The sequence below is a fragment of the Mytilus trossulus genome, chromosome 5, assembly GCF_036588685.1.
Source record: "Mytilus trossulus isolate FHL-02 chromosome 5, PNRI_Mtr1.1.1.hap1, whole genome shotgun sequence".
NCBI classification, from domain to species: Eukaryota; Metazoa; Mollusca; class Bivalvia; order Mytilida; family Mytilidae; genus Mytilus; species Mytilus trossulus.
Genome location: NC_086377.1, coordinates 13765237 through 13788414, shown reverse-complemented (window position 1 = coordinate 13788414; position 23178 = coordinate 13765237). Strand labels below are relative to the sequence as shown.

Here is a 23178-nt window from a genome sequence, read left to right as displayed (position 1 = left end):
TCGTAAAGATTTCCATTTAACTTGTATAAATTCTAGGAAAACTTCATTATTAAAGTGTCGAATAATGTTTTAACCAAGCATTTCTCTGTTTAGGTATGTAAAAGTATTTAAGTGAAAACACTATAATTATGTATATATTAAACTCAAATAACAGGTAATCACGATTTTACTTCGAAATATCGGGTTAGTCTAGTTGTGATAATAATGGATGGTGACCTATAATAGCTTATTTCCACACAACTTCAGTTTGGGTAGATAGTTGTCTCATTGACAATCATATCACATCTACATAATTTTATATTGATGGTTCGTGCATGTCGTCCTGAATATCCATGAAATAAATTCAAAATAAATGCCACTTAGAATAAAACAATTAGCAATCAATCTACTCTATTAAGTGTCGATTTACATTAAAAGCATTTTTTATGTCTTTTGAATTCCATTAACACACGCCAACTATCACATTGTATCAGTATCGTCAAATAAATTTTAAGAGTTAAAGTATGTATCGTATAAACTGAATATTTCAGTAAATATACCTTTTTTGGCATGATAAAATTCAAATATCGATTAAAGAAAATTGTCAAAGCACTTTTTACCATATATGGTTTTATCATTTTAGTATACTACAATTTTATCTCAAGCTTTCTTTATGATATATATTAATTGCAGTTAGTTGTGTATATTTACCTTCACATCTTAGCCCAGTATATCCATACTGACAGTCACAGGTGTATGTTGTCTGACTCTTTTTGATACACGTTCCATGATTATGGCATGGGTTGGTATCACAAGGGTTTGTTGAAACATCTACAAAATTGACAACAGAGTATATGTGTATGATTGATGATGAAACAGCAATCCATTGGAGACTAGTGGACAAGGAAGTAATGTAGGTATTACCAATGTTATTTCAACTGATCGGGTGGAGCTTACGTTTTAATTTGCATAGGTCTATTTAAAGATTTGTGTGATAAAGATGATTGCCGTTATACATATTACTGATTTCTTATCATCTATCAGTGTCATCAAAGGAATTTACAAAACAATGACTGGACACTTCATTTATGAGTTTATCCTAAAACACCTATCTAGAGATGGACTGGTTTAATATGAGCGAACCGGTTAAACTCCGCCAAGTCAAGTGAAATAAATCGAGTAATAACTGTAACGCCTACAACAAAACATATGTTTACTCAATCATATACTCAAGGGGGTTTACATTATAAGAAAATGGACCAACGTAACATACAAATTGGTAAACTGAATGAAATAAAAAGAAAAGTGGGACACACAAAGTAAACAAAAGAGAATAAAGAGTTTAAATTTACAAAAATGAAAAACATATTTGGCAGCCAATTAATAAAATAGAGGAAAATGACATACTAGTTTAAAGAATACAGAAATTTATTACCTATCCAGACCCAAAATATCAGATAGTCATGGTATTGTAAACTATTTTCAAAGTAACTTACACTATTTGGTCTGTTCATATAAAAAAAAAGAAAAATCACAAAAATACTGAACTCCAGGGAAAATTCAAAACGGAAAGTCCCTAATCAAATGGATAACAACTATCATATTCCTGATTTGAAACATGCAACTGTAGAAAATGGTGCATTGACCCTGGTTTTATAGCGCTAAACCTCTCACTTATATGACAGTTGCATCAAATTCCGTTATTTTTACACGACGCATGAACAAAACAGACATAATCGGTAAAATAGTAGAAATATGGTTACAGCAGTCATAACTGTGTTAAAATGATATATGTTATTTGCTATGAAATGTGATACTGACCACTAAGGCATCATTTTAATTTGTAAGTACAAAAGATTCTAAATAAATTACCGCAATGTTCTCCAGTGTAACCAATCATACAAAAGCATTTATAGCCTTCAGAAGTGACACCGCAAAACCCGTTTACACAAGGATTTGGGGATGTGCAAGGGTAGTTTTGGTCTACAATAAAACAAAAGTACTACACATACAGCTATCAGTGTCAACAAAATTATTAAATAACGCTTTATTTTTTAAAAGAGATCATATGACTTCAACCAGTCATATCAATCAACTGAAACATATGCCGATTTAATCATTTGGTATTTTGTAAATGTGCATAGCAATAGATAATTGATATTGTTGTCAACGGGGTAAGTTGGAGAATCTATTTTTTCTGCTAATACCAAGGCAAATGCCAAGTGCAATGTTAACAAAAAATATGGCGGCAAAGTACATGTGACTTAAATCATGTGACTTAAATAATGTTGTACTGTATCAAACAGGTCAGAACTAGTTTCAATGATTACATTTACAGAATTAAGTGCCGGTCTGCCTAAGAATCAGGCAGTGGTGAAAACATGACCAAAAAACCTCACTCAATTTGACATTAATTTCAGGTCCCAATATGTAGTTATGTACAAAAAAAACATTCATTTCCGTTTTCTATTCTGGTAATAGATGATACAATTTGGTTGAAATGCACTGGGAATTGATGAATAAGGGGAGATAACTCTGTATTTTGCTATCATTCTAACCTACTTTCTAACCAAGTTTTTTTTTATATTACAAGACACACACAAACGAAAGTCTAATATTTTTTACGCAGGATGATGGTAAGTATTAAATAGCATGATTAGCTCGGTGGGTTAATTATTGATTTTTACCTAAATTGCCTGATTCTTACAAAGACTGGCACTTAATGAAGTATTTGAAATTTCAAATAGCGTGATTATTATAAATGAACTAACGATAGCAGGTGGAGCCACTGTAACCAGTATCACAGACACAATAATAGTTGTCTCCAATGTCATAACAGGTACCATGGAAACAAGGACTGGCATCACAAGGTTTAGGTTTGGTTAAACCTTAAGAAAAGAAAATACATTTATATAGTAATGTCAATTATAAAATGTGTTTCTTTGCTTGGTAAACCTCCACCTTTCTTTAGAAAGACCATTAAAGTGCAACAAAGAAAATTCAGCTGGTCACTTTTTTTTTTTTAAAGAAACAATGCCATGATTGTGTATTTTGTCTTCATTCGATTTTCCAACACATACCAATTCATAATAAAAATGAATATGCTATTAGTGGGTTCTGCTTAAAACTGGATTCTACCTTGTTATGAGCAAAATGGGATTATCAAATGTGGAAATACTGTCATTATCCTTCCTGAACACAGGCACTCACACCAGCGTCATACACAAGTTACTCGATCTTCATTTTTTTATGCAGTGATGTGTAGATAGTTTTTTGTCTTTTACAGTAGATTTCATTCAGTGTATAGCGAAAGGTAATATCTTTGGTTAGCTTGTTTGTTAGCTGAACCGTGAAATCATTATTAGGTCATGTATACTACCCTCCTTTCGAAGTAGCATAGTCCAACAGACAGATAGTTTGTTTTTCTGTCGAACTAGTCTATTTTTAAAGTAGGGAAGTTTACCTAACCAAACAATGACTTCATGGTTCAGCTAACAAGCAAGCCAACCAAATATATTACCTTTGGCTACACACTCAATGGAATCCGTTGTAAATGTTTTGGGTTTTTGTTTCTCTTTCTCTTTTTTAATAAAATTGACAGCTTACATTGTTCACAAAATGGCCCTGTATATCCAGACTGGCATTTGCATTGGTAATGGAGAGAATCAACGATCTCACAAGTGGCCCCATTTTGGCACAGGTTGTCTGTGCATGCGTGTTTAGTATCTACAATATAAGCAATAATAGTTTTCAACAATATCACACGTGGCCCCATTTTGCATGTTAAAAATCTACAGTTTAAACGATAAAAGTTTCCAATATTCAGTTTAAGGTTGTTCCCAACACCTTCACTTAAATTAATTTGACTCGTTAATTTTCATTAAATTTTTACACAGCATTTACTTTGACCCTTTAACAAAAATATACAAATTTCAAAAATTTTGAACCAACCATTTTATCAGAAAAATTACACTGGTTATATAGCAGTTTGACAAACACAAATTTTGATCACTGAGAAGCCTAATATTCCCTTTACAACACAACGTTTTTAAAACGTTTAGCTGACTTAACAGAGTTATATCCCTGTAGTGTTATGTACCACCTTAATGACTATTGTCGCAGATATCATTGAAATAAATAGATAAAACATCATCTGTATCGTAATTTTAAATTAATTGTCAATTATTTATGATTATTTTGTATCAATAGTAGACTTTAACCTTTTGAAAATTATACTGTTGTTCTGCTGTTCTAGTATTCTCCTTCAATATAAAACTGTGAAAATTGCTATTTGCCAATTAAAAATGAAATATTATGTTGAAACATTCAGGTAATTTAATTATTTAAGGAATGACTGTAATATTTTTTCTGTCTATGACGAAATAACATATAAAATTTGGTGCACACTGAATAACGCGCGTAGCGGGTTATTTAACAGTCTGCACCACATTTTTTATGTTATTTCGAATAGACAGAAAAAATATCACAGTCATTTCTTATAATTCATTTCTAAATTCCATTTTAAATCGTAGAAAACCATGAAAATTCGTTGATGACGTCACGGTCACATGACTAAATTATGTCTATGCGCTGATAACAAAATAACGTCAGCCAATCAGAAGACGCGTTACATCCACCATTAAATTATTGAAGTAATGTGTTTAAAGAGCATTTAACAAAGTGATCTATAGAGTTATTTCACCTGTTTTTATATATACAGAATTTCTTTATTTAAGAAAAAATGTCAAAATTAGATACTTACCAATGACAAGCTGCATGCATTCCTTTCCGCAGCCATTTGAGCAGCAGATTTGTCCAGTTGAACAGCCTATCGAAGAACACGTATCCTCACAATCCCCAGACAGTAAGGTGGTGTCTGGACAGCCAATTACAGCTGTAGTTAAAAAAAAAATAATTAACAAAAATACCGTGGAAAATCCCTTATCATATGGCAAAATCAAAACAAAAGCTCAAACACTTCAAACGAATTGATTAACAACTGTCATATTCCTAATTTGGTACAGCCAATTTCTTATGTAGAAAATTATTGCTTAAACCTGGTTTTATAGCTAGCTAAACCTCTCACTTGTATGACAGTCGCATAGAATAGACTTGACAATTAATCTTCGTTATCACATGGTGTACACCAACATGTATACGCGAGCCATATATGTTCATGAACGTCGAACACGCTACATTTATAAAGTGTGGAATAAAATATTCATCTTCTACTTCTTTCATTGTTTTTATAGGGACATATTATATTTGCTTAGCCTGTGTTTTAACGCATCGACCACGTTACATAGCTGGCATACTATTGCTTGTTCTTTAATGTGTATGATACATGACAACTATATGTTAATCTATATACCTTCACAATTTTTCCCGTAAGAAAACTCTGTACACGCACAGTAGTATCCTATACCATTAGTGAAACATACTCCTCCGTTTTTACATGGATCCGCATCACAGGGATTAACTGAAATATTGGCATGTGTTATAAACAATATGGTTAAAGTTATAAATTGTTTTTAAACGGAATCTGTAATTCGTTCGTTACTGTGTAACATATTTGTTTTCGTTCAATAGTTTATTCTTAAGTTATGCCGTTAGTTTTCTCATTTGAATTGTCTTACATTTGTCATTTCAGAACTTTTATAGCAGACTGTGTGGTATAGGCAATGCTCCTTGTTGAAAGCCGTATGGTGACCTATAGTTGTTCATTCTGTGTCACTTGGTCTCTTGTGCAGCTTTGTCTCTTTGGTAACTATACACCCTCTTCTTATTTTATTTTTTTAAATCAGTGCTTTTTGTAGCTTACTATGCGGTATGGGCTTTTTTTTATAAATATATTTGTTTATCCCTGTATGTAATGCATCTGTTGCATTAAAGATAGAATGAAACTAATGTTGACATAGTGCATGTTGTGTGATTTGATTTATAAAGATATAGAAATCTAAATCCTGGAGAATGGAAATGTGTTCATGCAACATAAAACTAAAAATTGACATATCTTAGCCACGAGTGTTTTGCATTACAACGATAACGCTTTTGGTTAAAGTAATGTAAGCATCACCTTCCACCTAAGTGGTTTGTCTCGTTGGGTTGATATGCAATGGACGTAAAATTGATAGTTATATCATCTCATTGGTAGAAAGTGTCCCAGAAATCTATATTTTTTTTTTAATAGCCCTGCCAGACGTCATTATTATTTAGACTAACTGTAAGTATACCAGTCAGTACTTACAATTACAATTAAAAGCCGCATGAATTTTGCTTAGGTTGAACAAGAGACCTTGCGACATTAACAGAAGACAGTTACCACTTAGACACTCGGGGAGCCAATAATATAACTTAAATATTTCATGTAAAAAAAAAAATCCTAAAGAAAAATTATAGATTTACCGTCACAAAATCGTCCACTGTATCCAGCATCACATACACATTGGATTGTGTTTTTATTTAAATTCTTACAAGTTCCGTGCTCACATGGATCAGGGTCACATGGATCATCGCTATTGCCAGTGAAATAAAACTCTTTATCTGAAATCAAAGCCAATACGATTATATTAATAGCAATATCCTTAAAACTTCGTTTAATTCCGACTAGAAGATGTGCAGTTATTTTCAATCGGCAATCCTCGGGTAACTCCGCTACTCTCCTTCTATCGTTCGGTGAGGTACGAAATCGGGCGAGTTGTGGCGAATGCGGTTATTTTTATTAAATATCTGATATTGAGAGTAGCGTCCATTTAAAAAAACTATGGGCATGCTTGAGAAAAATTTCATTGATCCAGTGCTCCAGAAAACTCGTCAACCAATCATCAAACAATTTTCTCAACATGGAAAAATGTGATTTTTTTAAACTGCTTATGTAAATAATGTGTCAGATTCATTTAACATTATTCCAGTTCAAACAATGTTAGTAAAATAAAACATTTGAAAATTGATTAATCATAAAACAGTTGACTTAGTTTAAATTGATTTCCAGTTCTTATTAATTATCTTATTGCTTTGGAATTCATTTGTATATAATAATTTCGCTTTAACATGAAGTATCACAACAGCCGACTGGTCTATGGTCAGCTTTGAGGACAGAAATACTGTACATAATATTTCTTACATTATTTGATATTTTTGTTTCAATCAGCGTGTTTCTATGGATTTCCGATTTCCTTTGAATGATGTTATTTGTCAAAATACTTGTAGTATAAAAAAAGTAAAATTACAAAAAAACTATACCTAGAGGAAAATCCATTCGGAAAGTCCATAATCACATGGCAAAATTAAATCACAAAACGCATCATAAACGAATGAACAAGAACTGTCATATTCCTGACTTGGTACAGGCATTTTCAAATGTAGAAAATGGTGGATTAAACTTGGTTCTATAGCGCTAACCCTCTCACTTTAATGTCAGTCTCATCAAATTCCGTTATATTTACATTAATGCGTCAAAACATCTTGTAACTCTGTACACTTTAAATCCGTATGTACAGTTTTTTAGGGAAGTATTCTTCGTTGATTGACGTTATGAAACGATGTTTTCCAGTGTAGGTGTTTTCTGTTTTTTAAAAGTATCATGTAATTAATCGCAATTCGACCATTGTTTTGATTGTAGTTTATTTTGCAATAAATTCCATATTTACCGTCACACGTTAAACCTCTGTATCCGATTGCGCATGAGCAAACCACGTTATCATCATACAGGTGGATACATGTTCCTCCATTATTGCATACATTAATCTCACAGGGGTTGTCTAATGAAAATTTAAATTAATTAAGTTCTTTCTCGATTCAAATCTTACAAATCTCTTTAGTGCACAGAAAGGGTCGTCTTGGTGTAAACATAGAATTGAAGACTATCATATAATTTAAACGTAAAATCAAACCTCCAAATAAAAGGCACAAACCCATATTAGAAGAAAGATGAAAATACTAGACTAAGTATAGAAATAATATATAAACATATTATTATGTCATTTGTAAAAAAAGGAAATATACTGAGTTAGACAATAATTCATCTTCTATAATACATGTATCTACAAATATAAAGCGATGCAAATAAAAATGTCCGAAAAACTTTGCAGTTTATGCTCATAATGTGTCAAACAAATAAAGGCAACAGTAGTATACCGCTGTTCAAAATTCATAAATCCATGGACAAAAACCGAGGGAAACGCATTTAATATAAGAGGAGAACAACGACACAACATTTTAAAATATAACAAACACAGAAACGGTTTAAGCAATAGACAAAATCCGATGAGAATAACAAATATAACATCAAAACCAAATACATGACGTGACACGTCTATAGTTATGTGAATTCACACTAAAATATAAGAGAAAACAAAGGACACAACGGAAACACAACGTTAAAATGTAACACACACAGAAACGAACTATAATATAACAATGGCCATATTCCGGACAATATATAGTTATTTGACCGTTTGTATAGCAATAATGTTTGTACTAGCAATATGTCATCACCATTGACGCATCTTAATGCATACCATTTTACATATAAAAGTTTAAGCTGGCAATTTCAGGAACAAAAGTTAAAAAATGCTATAGACAATTGGAACAAAACTTACCAACAAGAAGAAAAAACAAAGAAAAATAAACAGTCTGAAAATGTTAAATAACGCAGTCGACTTACCTGTACCTTTAGCTATTGCAACTACAAGCGCAGAGAGCATCAGCGTCGCGTACAACATCTTGAAAGAGTTCTAGTAACTTAATTGCATATGGTAAGAATAAACCTCATTTTATATCTATTTCAAAAGGCTTACCACGGGAGATTAAACGGTGTACATGAAAGAAATTATAACAGATATATTACAAAACGCTTCTGTTTCCTTTCTGTCCCCCTCTTTTGTCTAAACGTATTAATGCTTTGAAATGGATTCGTTATTTTAATTTGATAAATAATGCAGTAAAAACAAAAAAGGAAACACAATTGCAAACACAATCTGTGCAAAGAAAGGCGTGGCGTAACTATGTTAATGTAATATTTAGAATTTCATATTTGATAAATAAATAATTTCCTAGCTTGATCAAAGTACATATATTAAAATACAAAAAATGGATCAAAGAACCAAATAGCCACTTTGTACAGACTGTTCCTTAAACAAACGGCAAACTTTAATAAATAAAATATTGTTTTTGATGTATGGAAAACAATGATTAATGGTACACGTATCTATAAAATCAGCATGTTATTGTGAGCTGTAAATATAAATTGTTGTAGATTTATACGTCTCAAATTTTACATACATAATTTTGTAGTTTGGTCAAATTTTCCATCGAGGAACATCTCTAACCAACATAAAATAATTTAAATTAGAATATATAACACAAAAAAAAATGCTGCTTCATTTTGTTTGTATGGATAATGTTTCATGTTGCAAAGATATATTACCAGACGATTTTCTGAAATTTAAACACAACTTAATGTTATTTTATCATATTTAATAACAAATGACCCTCCAGTTCATCTTTACAATAATTAATAAAAATGCCTAAAATATTTAAAGAATTGAGCCTTCTGAATGATTTGTTTTTTATTTTAAAAAAGATTGACAGACAGACTTATAGAATTATAAAATTGACAGAAAGATCCTTATTTGGCAATTTCATGAACAAAAGTTTAAAAATGCTATAGACAATTGGAACAAAATTTACCAACAAGAAGAAAAAACAAAGAAAAATAAACAATCTGAAAATGTTAAATAACGCAGTCGACTTACCTGTACCTTTAGCTATTGCAACTACAAGCGCATAGAGCATCAGCGTCGCGTACAACATCTTGAAAGAGTTCTAGTAACTTAATTGCATATGGTAAGAATAAACCTCATTTTATATCTATTTCAAAAGGCTCACCACGGGAGATTAAACGGTGTACATGAAAGAAATTATAACAGATATATTACAAAACGCTTCTGTTTCCTTTCTGTCCCCCTCTTTTGTCTAAACGTATTAATGCTTTGAAATGGATTCGTTATTTTAATTTGATAAATAATGCAGTAAAAACAAAAAAGGAAACACAATTGCAAACACAATCTGTGCAAAGAAAGGCGTGGCGTAACTATGTTAATGTAATATTTAGAATTTCATATTTGATAAATAAATAATTTCATAGCTTGATCAAAGTACATATATTAAAATACAAAAAAATGGATCAAAGAACCAAATAGCCACTTTGTACAGACTGTTCCTTAAACAAACGGCAAACTTTACTAAATAAAATATTGTTTTTGATGTATGGAAAACAATGATTAATGGTACACGTATATATAAAATCAGCATGTTATTGTGAGCTGTAAATATAAATTGTTGTAGATTTATACAATGTCGCAAACTTTTCATACATTTGTAGTATGGTCAAATTTTGCATCGAGGGACATCTCTAACCAACATAAAATAAATAGATTGTAATTTATAACAATACTTAATGATATTTTGTCATATTTATAACAAATGACCCTCCAGTTCATCTTTACAATAATTAATAAAAATCCCTAACAAGTTTAAAGAATTGAGCCATCTTAATGAATTTTTTGTTTGCTCGTATTTAGAAATCTTCTATACAAGGTGTTCTAAGAAATTAAAAGTATTCACATGAAGCAGTCATACGATCAAATCTAGTAATTCCTAAAGATAGGCAGACATATTTGCTTTATATATGTTGATAAAAACCCAATGGTATTCTTCAAATTTTAGAAGTGCGCATATGAAACAGTGATGCTGTGAAGTTTTGTAAAGATTGACAGACAAACTTATATTACCAATGTTATTTCAACTGATCGGGCGGAGCTAGGTTTTAAATTGCATAAGGACAGTCTATTTGAAGATGTTTGTGATAAGGATGATTGCCGTTATAATTATTACTGATTTCTAATCACCTATCAGTGTCATCAAAGGAATTTACAAAAGAATTACTGGACACTTCATTGATGAGTTTATCCTAACACACCTATCTATAGATGGACTGGTTTATTATGAGCGAACCGGTTAAACTCCGCCCAGTCAAGTGAAATAAATTAAATAATAGAATTCGGAAAGGACTTGTCCTACGTCCTAATCTGTTAATATAAGACGGATCAATACGTCAGAAAGATCCTTACCTGTGCGATTCGTATTGTTTTCAGTGTCGGCTCCAGGGTCTTTAGAAATAGAAAAATAATTCTCCTATTTATCTACAATAAATCATATTTCTCTCGAGTTATCTTTTTTCTTTAAATAGAATAGACCAAACAATATTTGTTCATCTTTTCAGGAGACAGTATATCCGCCGTTTTCTAGAATTACGACCGTATCAAAAATCTAGAATCAACCTTCCGGTTTTTGTAAAAAAAAATAATTGCTGCTTCATTTTGTTGAGAAAAATAATGATTCATGTTGCAAAGATATATTACCAGACGATTTTCTGAGGTTTTATTCAATTTTATATTAGAATATGTATGATACATGTGTGGTACATGTATATGCCAATGTTCCAGCAATATCAAAGACAAAAAAAAGAAAAAAAAGACATATAAACTTAGCACATGTCGTAAGTAAGGGACCTGTGTTTTAGTGGTTGTCGTTTGTTGGTGTGGTTCATGAGAGCTTCTCGTTTCTCTTATTTTTATATGGATCAGACCCTTGGTTTTACACTAGCCATTTTGGGGGGCTCTTTTGTAGCTTGCTGTTTTGTGTGAGCTAAGGCTCCGTGTCGAACTTTAATAAATTTTGACTTGGATGTCTCATACCACATCTTTTTATATCTCATTAAACTTTGTCAATTCGCTTTTTCAGAATATAGAGGGCTATGGGTAATCTCATTGTTCGTACATCAAAGTTAAAATTACGTCACAGTCGCCAATGGTTGAATTTTTAGGATTTATAACGTTTTAAACCAATCATAACGTTTTGGTGTACGTTTTCGGAAATATTACCCAGAATGGATTAGATTCCTTATAAATGGAAGGCGAAAAATACCGGAAAGACATTCAAACTGATAAGTGGAAAATAAATTGACAACGCCATGGCTAAGAAAGAACAATGTCAACAGACTAGCAATAAAATCCTATTCACAAAATAACAAAGAAAACACATTAAGATATTACACACGACCACTAATGGTCACGGAACAACTAGTATATATAGTCCTAAGGGTAAACAGTGTGTTACTACCCATTTTTTATACACTTTCCAAATTTATTTCTTCATGGTTTATTATTCAAGTAGGCAGTAGAAGGATGAAACTAAACTGCAAAAAATTGGGTTACGACTTTTAAAGGCAAGTAGTTATTTGGTCCAGATAAAATAGGTCAAAACTTAGTATTTCGGAAACTGTCTAAAGAATTCAAAACCCCCTCAACAAAAAAGTGTCCTTATTTTGAGTTAAAGCTGATGAAGTTTTTACAATTTTGATATATTTTTTTTAATAACCATTAATTGCATGTCAAAAAGAAATGCAATAAGAAATAAACTGTGTTCTCTGACCTTATGTTACACGGCTTTTTTTAAATTTTATATGTAGTATTTTGTTTAGTTAACTGATCGTTTGTTATTTTTTTGTCATGGCATGTCAGTTTCTATACGGTTTGTTGAATGTACCATTGAACAAATTTCAGAACGATCACAACTTTATACAAGTATTAGCTTTTCCAAAAAGCTAGCCGTCTCCTTGCAGAATTAAATGATAAGTGTGTATATACATTGTATAAAGTTTGTATATGGAATATATATCTGAATGGGAATTATTCAGTAAAATTGAAATGTATATGTTAATGTAGGGTATATTAGTATTTATAGGTATAGATATGAAATTATCATTGACTGATATAGTGTTTTTCAATGGATATAAGTGTTTTTCAATAAATGCTATGCTGTAAATACAGAATCTTCGGGTAAAAAGATTTCTGAATAAAAAACAAAGTCATATGTTTAGTTTTTGAAAACTTTTATTATCTTTTTGAAACTGGTTTTCAAATCTTAGATAATGGTATAATACTTGCTAAATCATAAACTTAAACAATATAATAAAACAATTAATGTATGACAGTTGTGAATGTATAATTGCACACTTAAATGTGTTAGTAGTAGTTAGTAGATAGACTATGAAAGTAATACTGAATACATTGGAAAATATTATTTTTTTAATTTTTAAGAAAATGGGAAAATTTGTATTTCTTATGTCAAGATAAAGTGAAAATTTTTGATATGTTACATTGCACTCAACAGCTAGAGGGGAATAAAAATCTGATATTTGAAACAGATTATATGAATAATATACATATATACAATAAACAAAAGGCTCTCAAGAGCCTGAAATGCTCACCAGTTTTATAGAGAAGATTCTTGAATGTTAAAAAAATTGATGGACACATTGTTTAAAATTGTCTTTAAAGGGCAATAACTCTTACGGGGTGAATTGACAATTGTTTTGAAGATTTTACTTGCTGCATAATATGTGTTATGGTCTGCATCGGAGATTCTGTCATATGAAGCCACTTGAGCTTGTGTATTATCATTATCATTGTTGCTACTGCCAAAAGTGTCACCTTGAATTCCTGTACTATCAAAATGATTGTAGCTACTACCATATGAAGCACCTTGAATTTGTGTATTTTGCAGGTTTACAACTAAGGGTGACAGATTAAACACTGCATTATGATACATAACCTCAAGGTATCTCACACATTCATCAATAGTAGAGAACCTTAATAAAACAGCTGCACCCCTTGTTGAATTTACAAGCCCTAATTCATTGCGTTGATGGGAATCAAAAACATAAATTTCTGAGTTGTGCAAGAAGATAGATATTGTGTAATCTGATGCAGTAAAAACAAGTGTGTGGGATACTTGCAAAGCTTCGTGTAATGCTGTTCGGATATCTATTGCCAATGACTCATAGTTTCCTTGATGACCAACTACCCCATAAAAAATGTCATCATGAACAGTCGTTTCGTATATTATGTTCCACATTTCCAGATAATTTGGGATGTCAGAATGGGCTTAATATCTGGGGTTTTGACGGTGCATAATATTATCATATAACATGCTTCCATTTAACACTATTTGATCAATATTTTGTGGGGTCCATCTCTCAGGTTGGGAAAACCTGCCAGATAAAAATGCAAATATTGCAACTGCAGCAATTATTGTGCATTGGTATCCTTTACCATAACAATCAAAGCCACTGGACGATTGGTGTATATTTCCTAGCGTAAAACACCGCATGATTAACACTTTTACCTTTTCTGGCTTGTAATTTCTTCTGTCTTTTGTAAAAATGTGTTTTCTGTTCGCTGTCAACAAAGATTGATGAAAAGCGCGCGAAAATTAGCATATCGGACAGACTCGGCTGTTTCCGGCAGATAAAAAACAAATATAGCGACGAACTTCCAATCATTTTTACGCCACAGTTATGCTATTTTATATTTTTAAACCATATTTTATTGATCTAGAAATTATGAAACCGTGTTAAATAAGTCAAGATTTGTAGAAATGAAGAAAGTACTAAAATAAAGAGTTCAAATCCGATACCTTACGGGATTTAGAATACATTTACTAGGTTCAAGTTTCTAAACCAATGAACGTACTTTATTCAGTAAACAAAGACAACTGGAGTATACTGGTTCTTCTACGGTCGGCATTATCTTCCAATCAAGAAGTAGATAGCATTCACCTCACATACTGTCCACCGTTCAATTCTTAATCCCGTCTCCGTGGAGACGGTAATGAAACTATGTTCCTGTTCGGCATTGCTAAAGACATCAGATTTACTGACGCCCGTCCGGAATTGAGATTTGAAAACTGAGTGACCCGTGGAAAAGAAGTATTATTAAACTTTTTTCCCAGTTGCTTTCAAAAATTTCAGCTCTCTAACCATGTTGACCCGCTCTAATAAAATGAACTGTAACTTGCCCATTCCTTGATATACATGAAATATTTGACACTGGGTATCAAGCAAGCAAAACCCAACCAATCAGGTTTTTAGAAAAGCGATGTGATTGTTATCTCCTCTTGTTAAGATTGAGTGTGTGTATAATAATGTCGGGAATTGATTAGAAAAGTGTTTAATAGAGCTCTTTTTTATCTGGACTTGGCTAGACCACTTTCAATTAAGTATTTTTTTTCAAAATACTTTTTCATTGTTATTCTTCGTTATAACGGTCTAGAGATCAAACTTACGAAAATTTAATCTGCAAGAAGATAAAATCGAGGTATTCGCGTAAATCCTGTCTGAAAATCAGGGGGGGGGCGACAATTTGTTATATATGATGTGGCTGGTGGGTTTATTCTGATTGATCATTCATTTGTATATGTTGCTGCGCATGCTCTCTTTTATGTACACATTTGTTTCCTCCATCATTTCATGTTGCAGAGTTTTCATTTTCATGTACAAAGTTGTTTATGTTCAGTTTTTACACGCCAAACTTGTTCATTTTCAAAATCCCCTCTCCCCAGATTTCATCAATGGTAATGATAGTCCCGTAATTAACGAAGTATTGAATTCTTATTGTAATTTATAATCTGTGATCTTTATAATTGGTGGAAGTCTATGAAAGATAGGTGAGTAAATAACAACAAAATTGGACATCATATGTAAACCAGATTGTCCCCTTGTGGTCATATGACCAATCTGATAATCGAACAAGATATTATCTGCAAGAAAAACAAACAGAAGTTTAAATTTTATTGTTTCAACAACACATATACAACAACAAATATAAGAGAAAACATGAACAAAGCTTATATACAAATATGATAATATGAAGGACAGTTGTTTTTTTAAATGTGCATGTACAGGTACAGTATTTGGTCAAATTAACGTCGTTAGAGTTTAGAGATGGTCAACTTGTCTAATATTTTTTATGATATATCAACATACTGCTGCTGATTTTATGATTTCTGAAAAGAAAAAAAAAAGATTTTCAAAACTATAGCTGAAATTAGCATGTTTCCACAATAAACACCCTTACATTTTGAGACTATTACATCTATCTGCATTTGTATTATGCTTTCAAATTATATCATCATAATCTAATGGTTTATTAGCGGTAAAAATATTAAGATATTTTAAGTGATGTGTTAGGGGAAGGGAGGGTTTTTTCCCGAATCCCTTTAAAAAATTAAACATTCTGTCTAGGACCCTGAGAAAATAATTGATGAATTTCAGAGTCCCTATAAGTATTCAATTTGAGTTTACGAGTCTCGATAAGTGTTTATTTCGAATTCTGAGGAAAAAAAAGGCCCTATCCCGATTACCTGAAAAATATCTTTCTGCTCCATGTGTATGGATGCCTTAAATAGCTCTTTTTATATAGCAACTAGTCTATTTTGTATAATTGGAAACAGTAAAGAGCAATTGATAAGAGAGATGTTGATCCCATTTGAACAATTAGAACTACAGGCGTTAAGCTAAAGCAAAAAAAGCATCATATTTATAACCAATTGCTATTCGCAATGTGTAAGCCCTTTCACAAAGTACAATTGTATCTGTATTCAATGGTTTTATTAACCGTTTGGCATAAAATATAGCATCAGAAAAATCTTCATATTTACAAAGAATAGAATATATAAAAATATAAAAAGTGTGAAAAAATACGAGACCATGTAAATGATGTCTTTTACATCCCAAGATATGACTCATTTTTGTAATAAAAAAAAATATACAAATGTTCAGGGACACCGTTAAAAGAGTACCTGTTTACCATGTATACAAACTCGCTTTGGCTCCAATTCAATGTTTCAGGTACATACAATGTATCTTTTTTGTGAAAAATCAATGACTGGTTATTTACCCGTTTGATTTACTATTGAAAAAGACATCAGTTAAGAAAATATTGTTATGTTATAAAATGTATGAAAAATTAATTATGTACAAATGTCAGCACTAATTGTAGCACTTAATAAATTATTTAAAAAAAAAGTATGCTTTATAGCATTAAATTTTATATAGATATACGTATAAATATATACACTGGACGTATCCATAAATCATGAAAAACCAACAAAAGATGAAATATTGATCAGTTTGTTCATCTTATACTATCAACACTGCCTGTACTTTGAGAACAGGTAAACGTTAGTTTAGCCGCAAGCTAAAGATCATTTGATTTCACATCGAAACCATACTTTAAAAAATATTTGCATGACTTAGTAATGTCTCTTTAATTAAACACAATACACATTTGACCATTCCCACATGGCACAAATTTAAATGTAACGGTTTTTGGTTGATTCGACTTATCCCGGACAATAACTAAATCTTGTCCGTCGTCATCGGTCAGTGGTGATGTTTGAGATGCCTGATCAGAGGGATTGTTGTATTTAACCTTTGAACCCAGTCTTACGATCGGTAATTGATATCGATGAGCTCTCTTCTTCCTTGACATGTGACGTTTGACTTTTTTGCCGCCATCTTGCATATAGTCTCTAACCACAGTTAGGCCTTCTGTTGTGTGATCTGGTACCTTTATCTTTTCGGCTTCGGGACCAGTTAAAAGAACAATTGGCATTGTAAATTTGTCTTTCCTTTTTGTTGTTCTCGAGTCCGTTACAACCTGATTTTGCGTCGGGGTAGGATTCATATGATCCCTTTCAACTGTCAGATCTTTCACTGCAGAAGTGCTTGTTTGAACTTTAACATTAGGGTCAAGGTCTCTCACAAAGGTCAAACTTGGGGAAGTCGTTTCTACTTGATTTGCTGTTTGTCTGTTGTTACTACCATTTGCACCTGGATTTAATACAAATAATCAAAAAGTTACACATGTTGAGGTTGTTTAAGATTGATTGATAGTTTGTTGCTTAGCTTACAGTGACATATTTCATGCATATTTAGTTGTTAGTGACATGGCTTTGATGCAAATTCTTGCATTTTCAAAACAACTTTAATTTGAATCGAAGATAAACAGAAACTGCGATCAAAAGATTAACAACAAAAAATGGAAAGATTCAACAACAAAACAGTGATCAATACAGTGAAACCTGGGTAAACCGAACCCTGATAAAACCGAATTTCAATGTAAACCGAACAATTTTCATATTAATTAACGTTAATCTAACCAGACAAAACCGAACCCTGTCAACACCGAATTCCGTTATTCCTCTATAATCCGAACACTTGTGAAAACCGAACAAAACGCAAAGTCCCGTGGCTGTTCGGTTTGGGCAGGTTTCACTGTAGTAATTATCAAAACTGAAACACGCAGGATATGGGAATCCATTTATTCAATATGGACTCAGTATATGCACAGCAAAAAAAACCAACAATAAATAGTTTGGTCTATCATAGCATGACAAAATAAAGATGATTCTAAATACGTGATTTGCTTTTTCACAATCATCCTATAATATTCCATGTTACATTTGTACAACGGCGGTTGTAACCCGTGAAGAAGGAACTACTGAACCTTTAGATCGTCTGAATTGACAGTCTAATTTAGTTGGTTCAATTTAATTAATATTAGTATTTATGTGTGTTGTGTGTTGAATATGTTATTATTTCAATGTTTTGTTTTTTTATTCTGACTTGGTATCATCTGTATCTGTATTGGTATCACAACCTTTTAAGGGCATTATTATTTCCTTAGCCGTGTTTAATATTCAATGGCTATAATTTCAATACATTTTTTCAATGTTAATATTACTTACCAAATGATAAACCAGAACTGCTGCCTGAAGGCCTCATAAACTTCTGATTCTGCAAAATAATTATAAAACGATTTAAAAATATGCTGTATGAGTGCTTATGAGACAACTATCCACGTACATGTACAATGTAAGTCACAAAAGTAAACATTATAGGAGTCTTGCCTCACAACTTGAAACAGCAAGCTATATAAAGCACCTAAAATGTCTGGTGTAAAACTCATTCGGCAATCCTCGGGTTACTCCGCTACTCTCCTTCTAGATGAGGTACGGAATCGGCCGAGTTGTGACGAATAGTGTAAATCTATTTAAGTAGTAAAACCAATGGTCTAATCTATATAAACAAATCCAGAAACGACGACCACTCAACATCATGTTCCTTACAGATGCAAACAAATACAGCGAGTGTAAACGTTGTAAAAGTTACCGACCGTCACCCTTACATGAACAATATGGTGGCGCCACTTGTTAAGGTCAAGATACCTTTATCATGTCAATTTATCATATTAAAATATTTCGTTTCTGATAAAATCATTGTCTCTAGGACCTTTTGAAACATCCAATTAAATTTATTTGCTTATTTAATCTTTACAAATCATTATTGTAATAATAATAGTATAAAGTAAAAACACAAAAATACTGAACTCCGAGGAAAATTCATTATAGTATGTTTACGTGTTTACATGTATGTATCAAACATGTATTGGTGTATATGTATTCTTACGTACATGTAACTAAATACTTGGATTTGGTTAGTTAATACTTGTTTCATTTGTAAAAGACTAATGTCATCAGTTTAAATTCAGTAGAGAACGCAGGCGCATTTGAATGATTATTTATTAGCATAAACTCGGCGAATAGAATAATTATCTATATATATTGCAGAAATTTCGGAAATGTTGCCCCCTCCGTTATAAATATCCTGGATCCACCACTGACCGTCACCCTTACATGCATAAAACCAAACCTGCGTTCATAGATTGTTGAAAATTACATTTCGATATCCTCGGTGACTTGATATATGACAGATACTTACAATCCATTGTATTAAGGAGCCACTGGACATTAGCTTCAAAAACAAACTGTAGAAAAACGACTCTTCGTATATCTTTGGCCCTGAAAATAGAGTGAATTATATAAAAACAGTCCCGCATAATAGTCTTGAGAGCTAAGTGCACATCCCACCACGCAAATACGCACATTGCAGTACGTTTGAATTGTGGTATGATAATTATTTTTTTAGTAAGGGCGGAATGATCTTTTATCAAAATACATCTATATTTAAAAACATGATACCCTCCGGCTATACATGATATGATAAACAACAAAATTAACATAATTAGCATAAATAATTAGATTTTTTTCTGACTTCAAATATAAAAAAGAAATACTACCCACGTGTACGTAGGGTGTGTTCAATTGTATGTTGATGCGATATATAAAGATGATACATTTTACTACTGTAGTAAAATATTTCATCTTTATATATCGTAACATATTTATATCCAGGAGGGAAACGTGTTAATTTGAGATAAATACAAACAGCTTTTTAACATGCACAATAGATATAAGAAGATGTGGTACATGTATGAGTCCCAATGAGACAACTCTCCTTTTAATTCACATTTTGTAAAAGTAAACAATTATAGGTCAAAGTACGGTCTTTAACACGGAGCCTTGGCTCACATCGAACAGCAATCTTCATGTATAAATGGGCCCCAAAACGACTAGTGTAAAACTATTCAAACGGTTAAACCAACGGTTTAATCTACATAAAAAACGACAAACGAGAAACACTTATGAACCCCATCAACAATCCATAAAAAAAGGTAAGATAATAAAAATACAAAATTCAGAGGGAAATTAAAACGGAAAGTCCCTAATCAAATTGCAAAATCAAAAACACATCAAACAAATGGATAACAACTGTCTTGGTACGATTATTGTGGGTATACTCGACTCGAATCTTAATTGACTATGATGGTCAATTTTTCTTTCGAAGTTCGGTGGTTTTCTCTGCCCACTCCGGCTTCCTCAACCAATTAAACTGGCATCAAACTGGCATGACCGCCATGAAATAGCCCTAAAGCTGTGCTTAAAAGTGGCATTAAAAAAAAAAAAAAAAAATCAAATCTGTATAACGAAAATAGTGGTTTAAAGTTGCTTTTATAGCTAGCAAAACCTCTCACTTGTACGACTGTCGCATAAAATTCCATTATTTTGGAAACGACATGTGAACCAAAAAAAAAAAGCCTGTATCTAAAGGGAAAAACATGTAGCTTACTATGAACGTTTTGTCATTTGTTGATTTCGGGATAATCAGAGGCAAATTTAGGGGGGGGACAAGGGGCCCGGCCCCCTTTTTTTTTTTTTTTTTAAACAATGGTTGCTTATATAGGGACTCACTGAAGTGTGACTGGAGCGGGTCCCCTATTAGGCTGTCAGTGGGCCCCCACTAATGGAAATTTCTAGATCCGCTAGTGATAATTGGTAGATTTAAAAAAAAAATCCGCTAAATTTATCCAAATAATTTATATCTATATAACTGTTGTTCTGGGAGGTCTTCATCTTTAAATTTTATTTTCTCTGTTTATATTTTAGCTCCCCATGATTATTCTCCAGTTGTGATTTTCTTGAAACTCGAGGAACTTAACTGACCTCTTTTGATAAACATATTTTATGGAAAGACATTTTGACCTAATTCTGTCTGATTGCATCAATCATGTACATGAACCTACTTTGAAGTTTCGCAAGTCACCATGACAGACAACATTACAGACATTCCAAGACGTTTATTGCCGAGAGGCGGTTATCTGGAATTTTGTTTTGGTCGAAAGATAACTTACTATATGCCTTGATTGTCGAATATACGTATCATTGCTTTATAAGAATTAAAGAGGCGCTGTCTTTATCGTTCTCCGACATATATAGATAATAAGAAAATCCCGTTATGCTTAAAATGCTGACATTTTCCACTGTCATTGCTTTAAATAAGAAAGTTTCACACCAAGTTAATGATGACTTTGTGCATAAATACATTAAATTTGGAGAAAATGATACAGAAAGCAACTTATAGTTTTCTCGTATGATTGTTTCAAATTTTCATGTCGGGAACCATTTATTATATACTAGTAATAGATTACTATGGTGGATATCAAGTCATACCCCATCTCGTTATTTGGATCGAGAATCGGAATCGTTTCAGCCCGCAACCGGTGAAGCCTTAACTTTTCATCTTCACATTAATAATATTTGAAGTAACTGAGTAACATACAACTCACATTAAATATTTACAGAAGTAAAAGTTCAGCTTTGCTTTCTTAACGTAAAGCCTTTATTGCATGGCAAAAACAGATAGACAAAGACAAGATGATTTCAAGTAAAATTGCTAAGAAAACTTTGATACCATATGTAAAAATATGAACTTATACAACTATTGACTTGTTTTTTATTAGTTTGTCAATTTGGGAGGGTGTAGATAGGGTTTACAGATGAAAGACAAATGGCCAAAATGTGCAGAATTAAGGGCCAGAAAAATAAAGAATAGAGACAAAGAGGCCAAAAAATTAGAATAGAGAATATCTAATCGCCAAAATTATAAAGAATAGAGAAGAATGGTATAGAAAATAAAGAATACAGAGCCCCCCACCCCACCCCTCAATAAAGACCCTAATTTGGGTACATGCTACAAAAGGCAAAGGACGAGTTATTGTTTTGTGTTTTATAGAATTTTTTTTTTTTATTAAGAATGAGAAGGGTTACATATTTACTTTAGATTTATAACGTAATACTAAATGCTTATGGTACAATCCGGTTAAAAAAATAGTTGAAAAAAATATAGTAAATCTTACCATTTTGTTTGTTACCGTCCACACTTCCAGATGGCGCTGCCTCAAGCATACACACCAGCATAACACAACCTAACAATGTTATTAGTCTCATTGATTATTTTTACTTATTTTTTTTGCACACAAATAGAGATTGAGCTAGGTGGTCTCTTTACATCACGTGGTCTTCTTGTTTATCCAGATACGAGTAATAATTTTGCTCCCGATCGTTTACTCTGTTGGATGCTTCAGTATAAAAGTACTTGAAATATAAATCTTCTGGTCAACTTTTGATTTACAAATCACTGGAGTATATATAGCGAGTGCAAAACGCTGCAGACTGTGTTTACAATATATCAAGAATATGCTAGCAGTAAAAACTATAATAGCATCTACTAGTGTTAAAGAACAATGTAAAATTTAAATTTTTACATGCGGTTTTGTGAAATTACAAATTATAAACTGCTCATATCGTCTCAGATTTCGGCTATGGTAAACATTTGTAAATTTATTGATATTTACGGATAATCGTATTATTGCCCGGGGATTATTCACTATCTTTGCGGTCTGATATTGTAAACTATTACCTCCTGGCATAATTTTGTTGACGAAATTTGTCTAATTATATGGTAAACAAGACCACGAGGACTGTTTGGAATTTTCTGAAATACGTCAATGCCATTTTTTTGGTTCGTAAAAATCGGGAAGCATATTATGACTA

General features: G+C 32.1%; 2 protein-coding genes across 2 annotated transcripts; both read right to left on the bottom strand.

The window, feature by feature from the left end:
* Positions 1-49: 49 nt before the first annotated feature.
* On the bottom strand, positions 50-8710 carry LOC134717628 (adhesive plaque matrix protein 2-like). The gene is made up of 10 exons (XM_063580122.1): positions 8645-8710; positions 7629-7739; positions 6385-6522; positions 5351-5458; positions 4742-4873; positions 3586-3705; positions 2751-2867; positions 1852-1962; positions 691-810; positions 50-120 (listed from the first exon to the last, which is right to left on the bottom strand). The coding sequence occupies exons 1-10, from the start codon at positions 8700-8702 to the stop codon at positions 50-52; spliced, it is 1086 nt and encodes a 361-aa protein (XP_063436192.1). The 5' UTR covers positions 8703-8710.
* A 6950-nt stretch (positions 8711-15660) lies between these two features.
* LOC134718552 (uncharacterized) lies at positions 15661-22941 on the bottom strand. Its single transcript, XM_063581155.1, has 4 exons — positions 22482-22941; positions 19667-19746; positions 18634-18682; positions 15661-17716 (listed from the first exon to the last, which is right to left on the bottom strand). The coding sequence occupies exons 1-4, from the start codon at positions 22570-22572 to the stop codon at positions 17151-17153; spliced, it is 786 nt and encodes a 261-aa protein (XP_063437225.1). The 5' UTR covers positions 22573-22941; the 3' UTR covers positions 15661-17150.
* Between the last annotated feature and the right edge of the window lie 237 nt (positions 22942-23178).

What these genes read in the sequence shown, in the direction of transcription:
- LOC134718552 (XM_063581155.1), bottom strand. Translation starts at nt 22,572, where the DNA reads ATGAGACTAATAACATTGTTAGGTTGTGTTATGCTGGTGTGTATGCTT. An exon ending in GGACGGTAACAAACAAAATG is followed by an intron (nt 19,747 to 22,481) that starts GTAAGATTTACT and finishes CTCTATTTTCAG; the next exon opens with GGCCAAAGATATACGAAGAG. An exon ending in GCTCCTTAATACAATGGATT is followed by an intron (nt 18,683 to 19,666) that starts GTAAGTATCTGT and finishes ATTATTTTGCAG; the next exon opens with AATCAGAAGTTTATGAGGCC.
- LOC134717628 (XM_063580122.1), bottom strand. Translation starts at nt 8,702, where the DNA reads ATGTTGTACGCGACGCTGATGCTCTCTGCGCTTGTAGTTGCAATAGCT. An exon ending in TGCAATAGCTAAAGGTACAG is followed by an intron (nt 7,740 to 8,644) that starts GTAAGTCGACTG and finishes AATTTTCATTAG; the next exon opens with ACAACCCCTGTGAGATTAAT. An exon ending in TTACACTGGAGAACATTGCG is followed by an intron (nt 811 to 1,851) that starts GTAATTTATTTA and finishes TCAATTTTGTAG; the next exon opens with ATGTTTCAACAAACCCTTGT.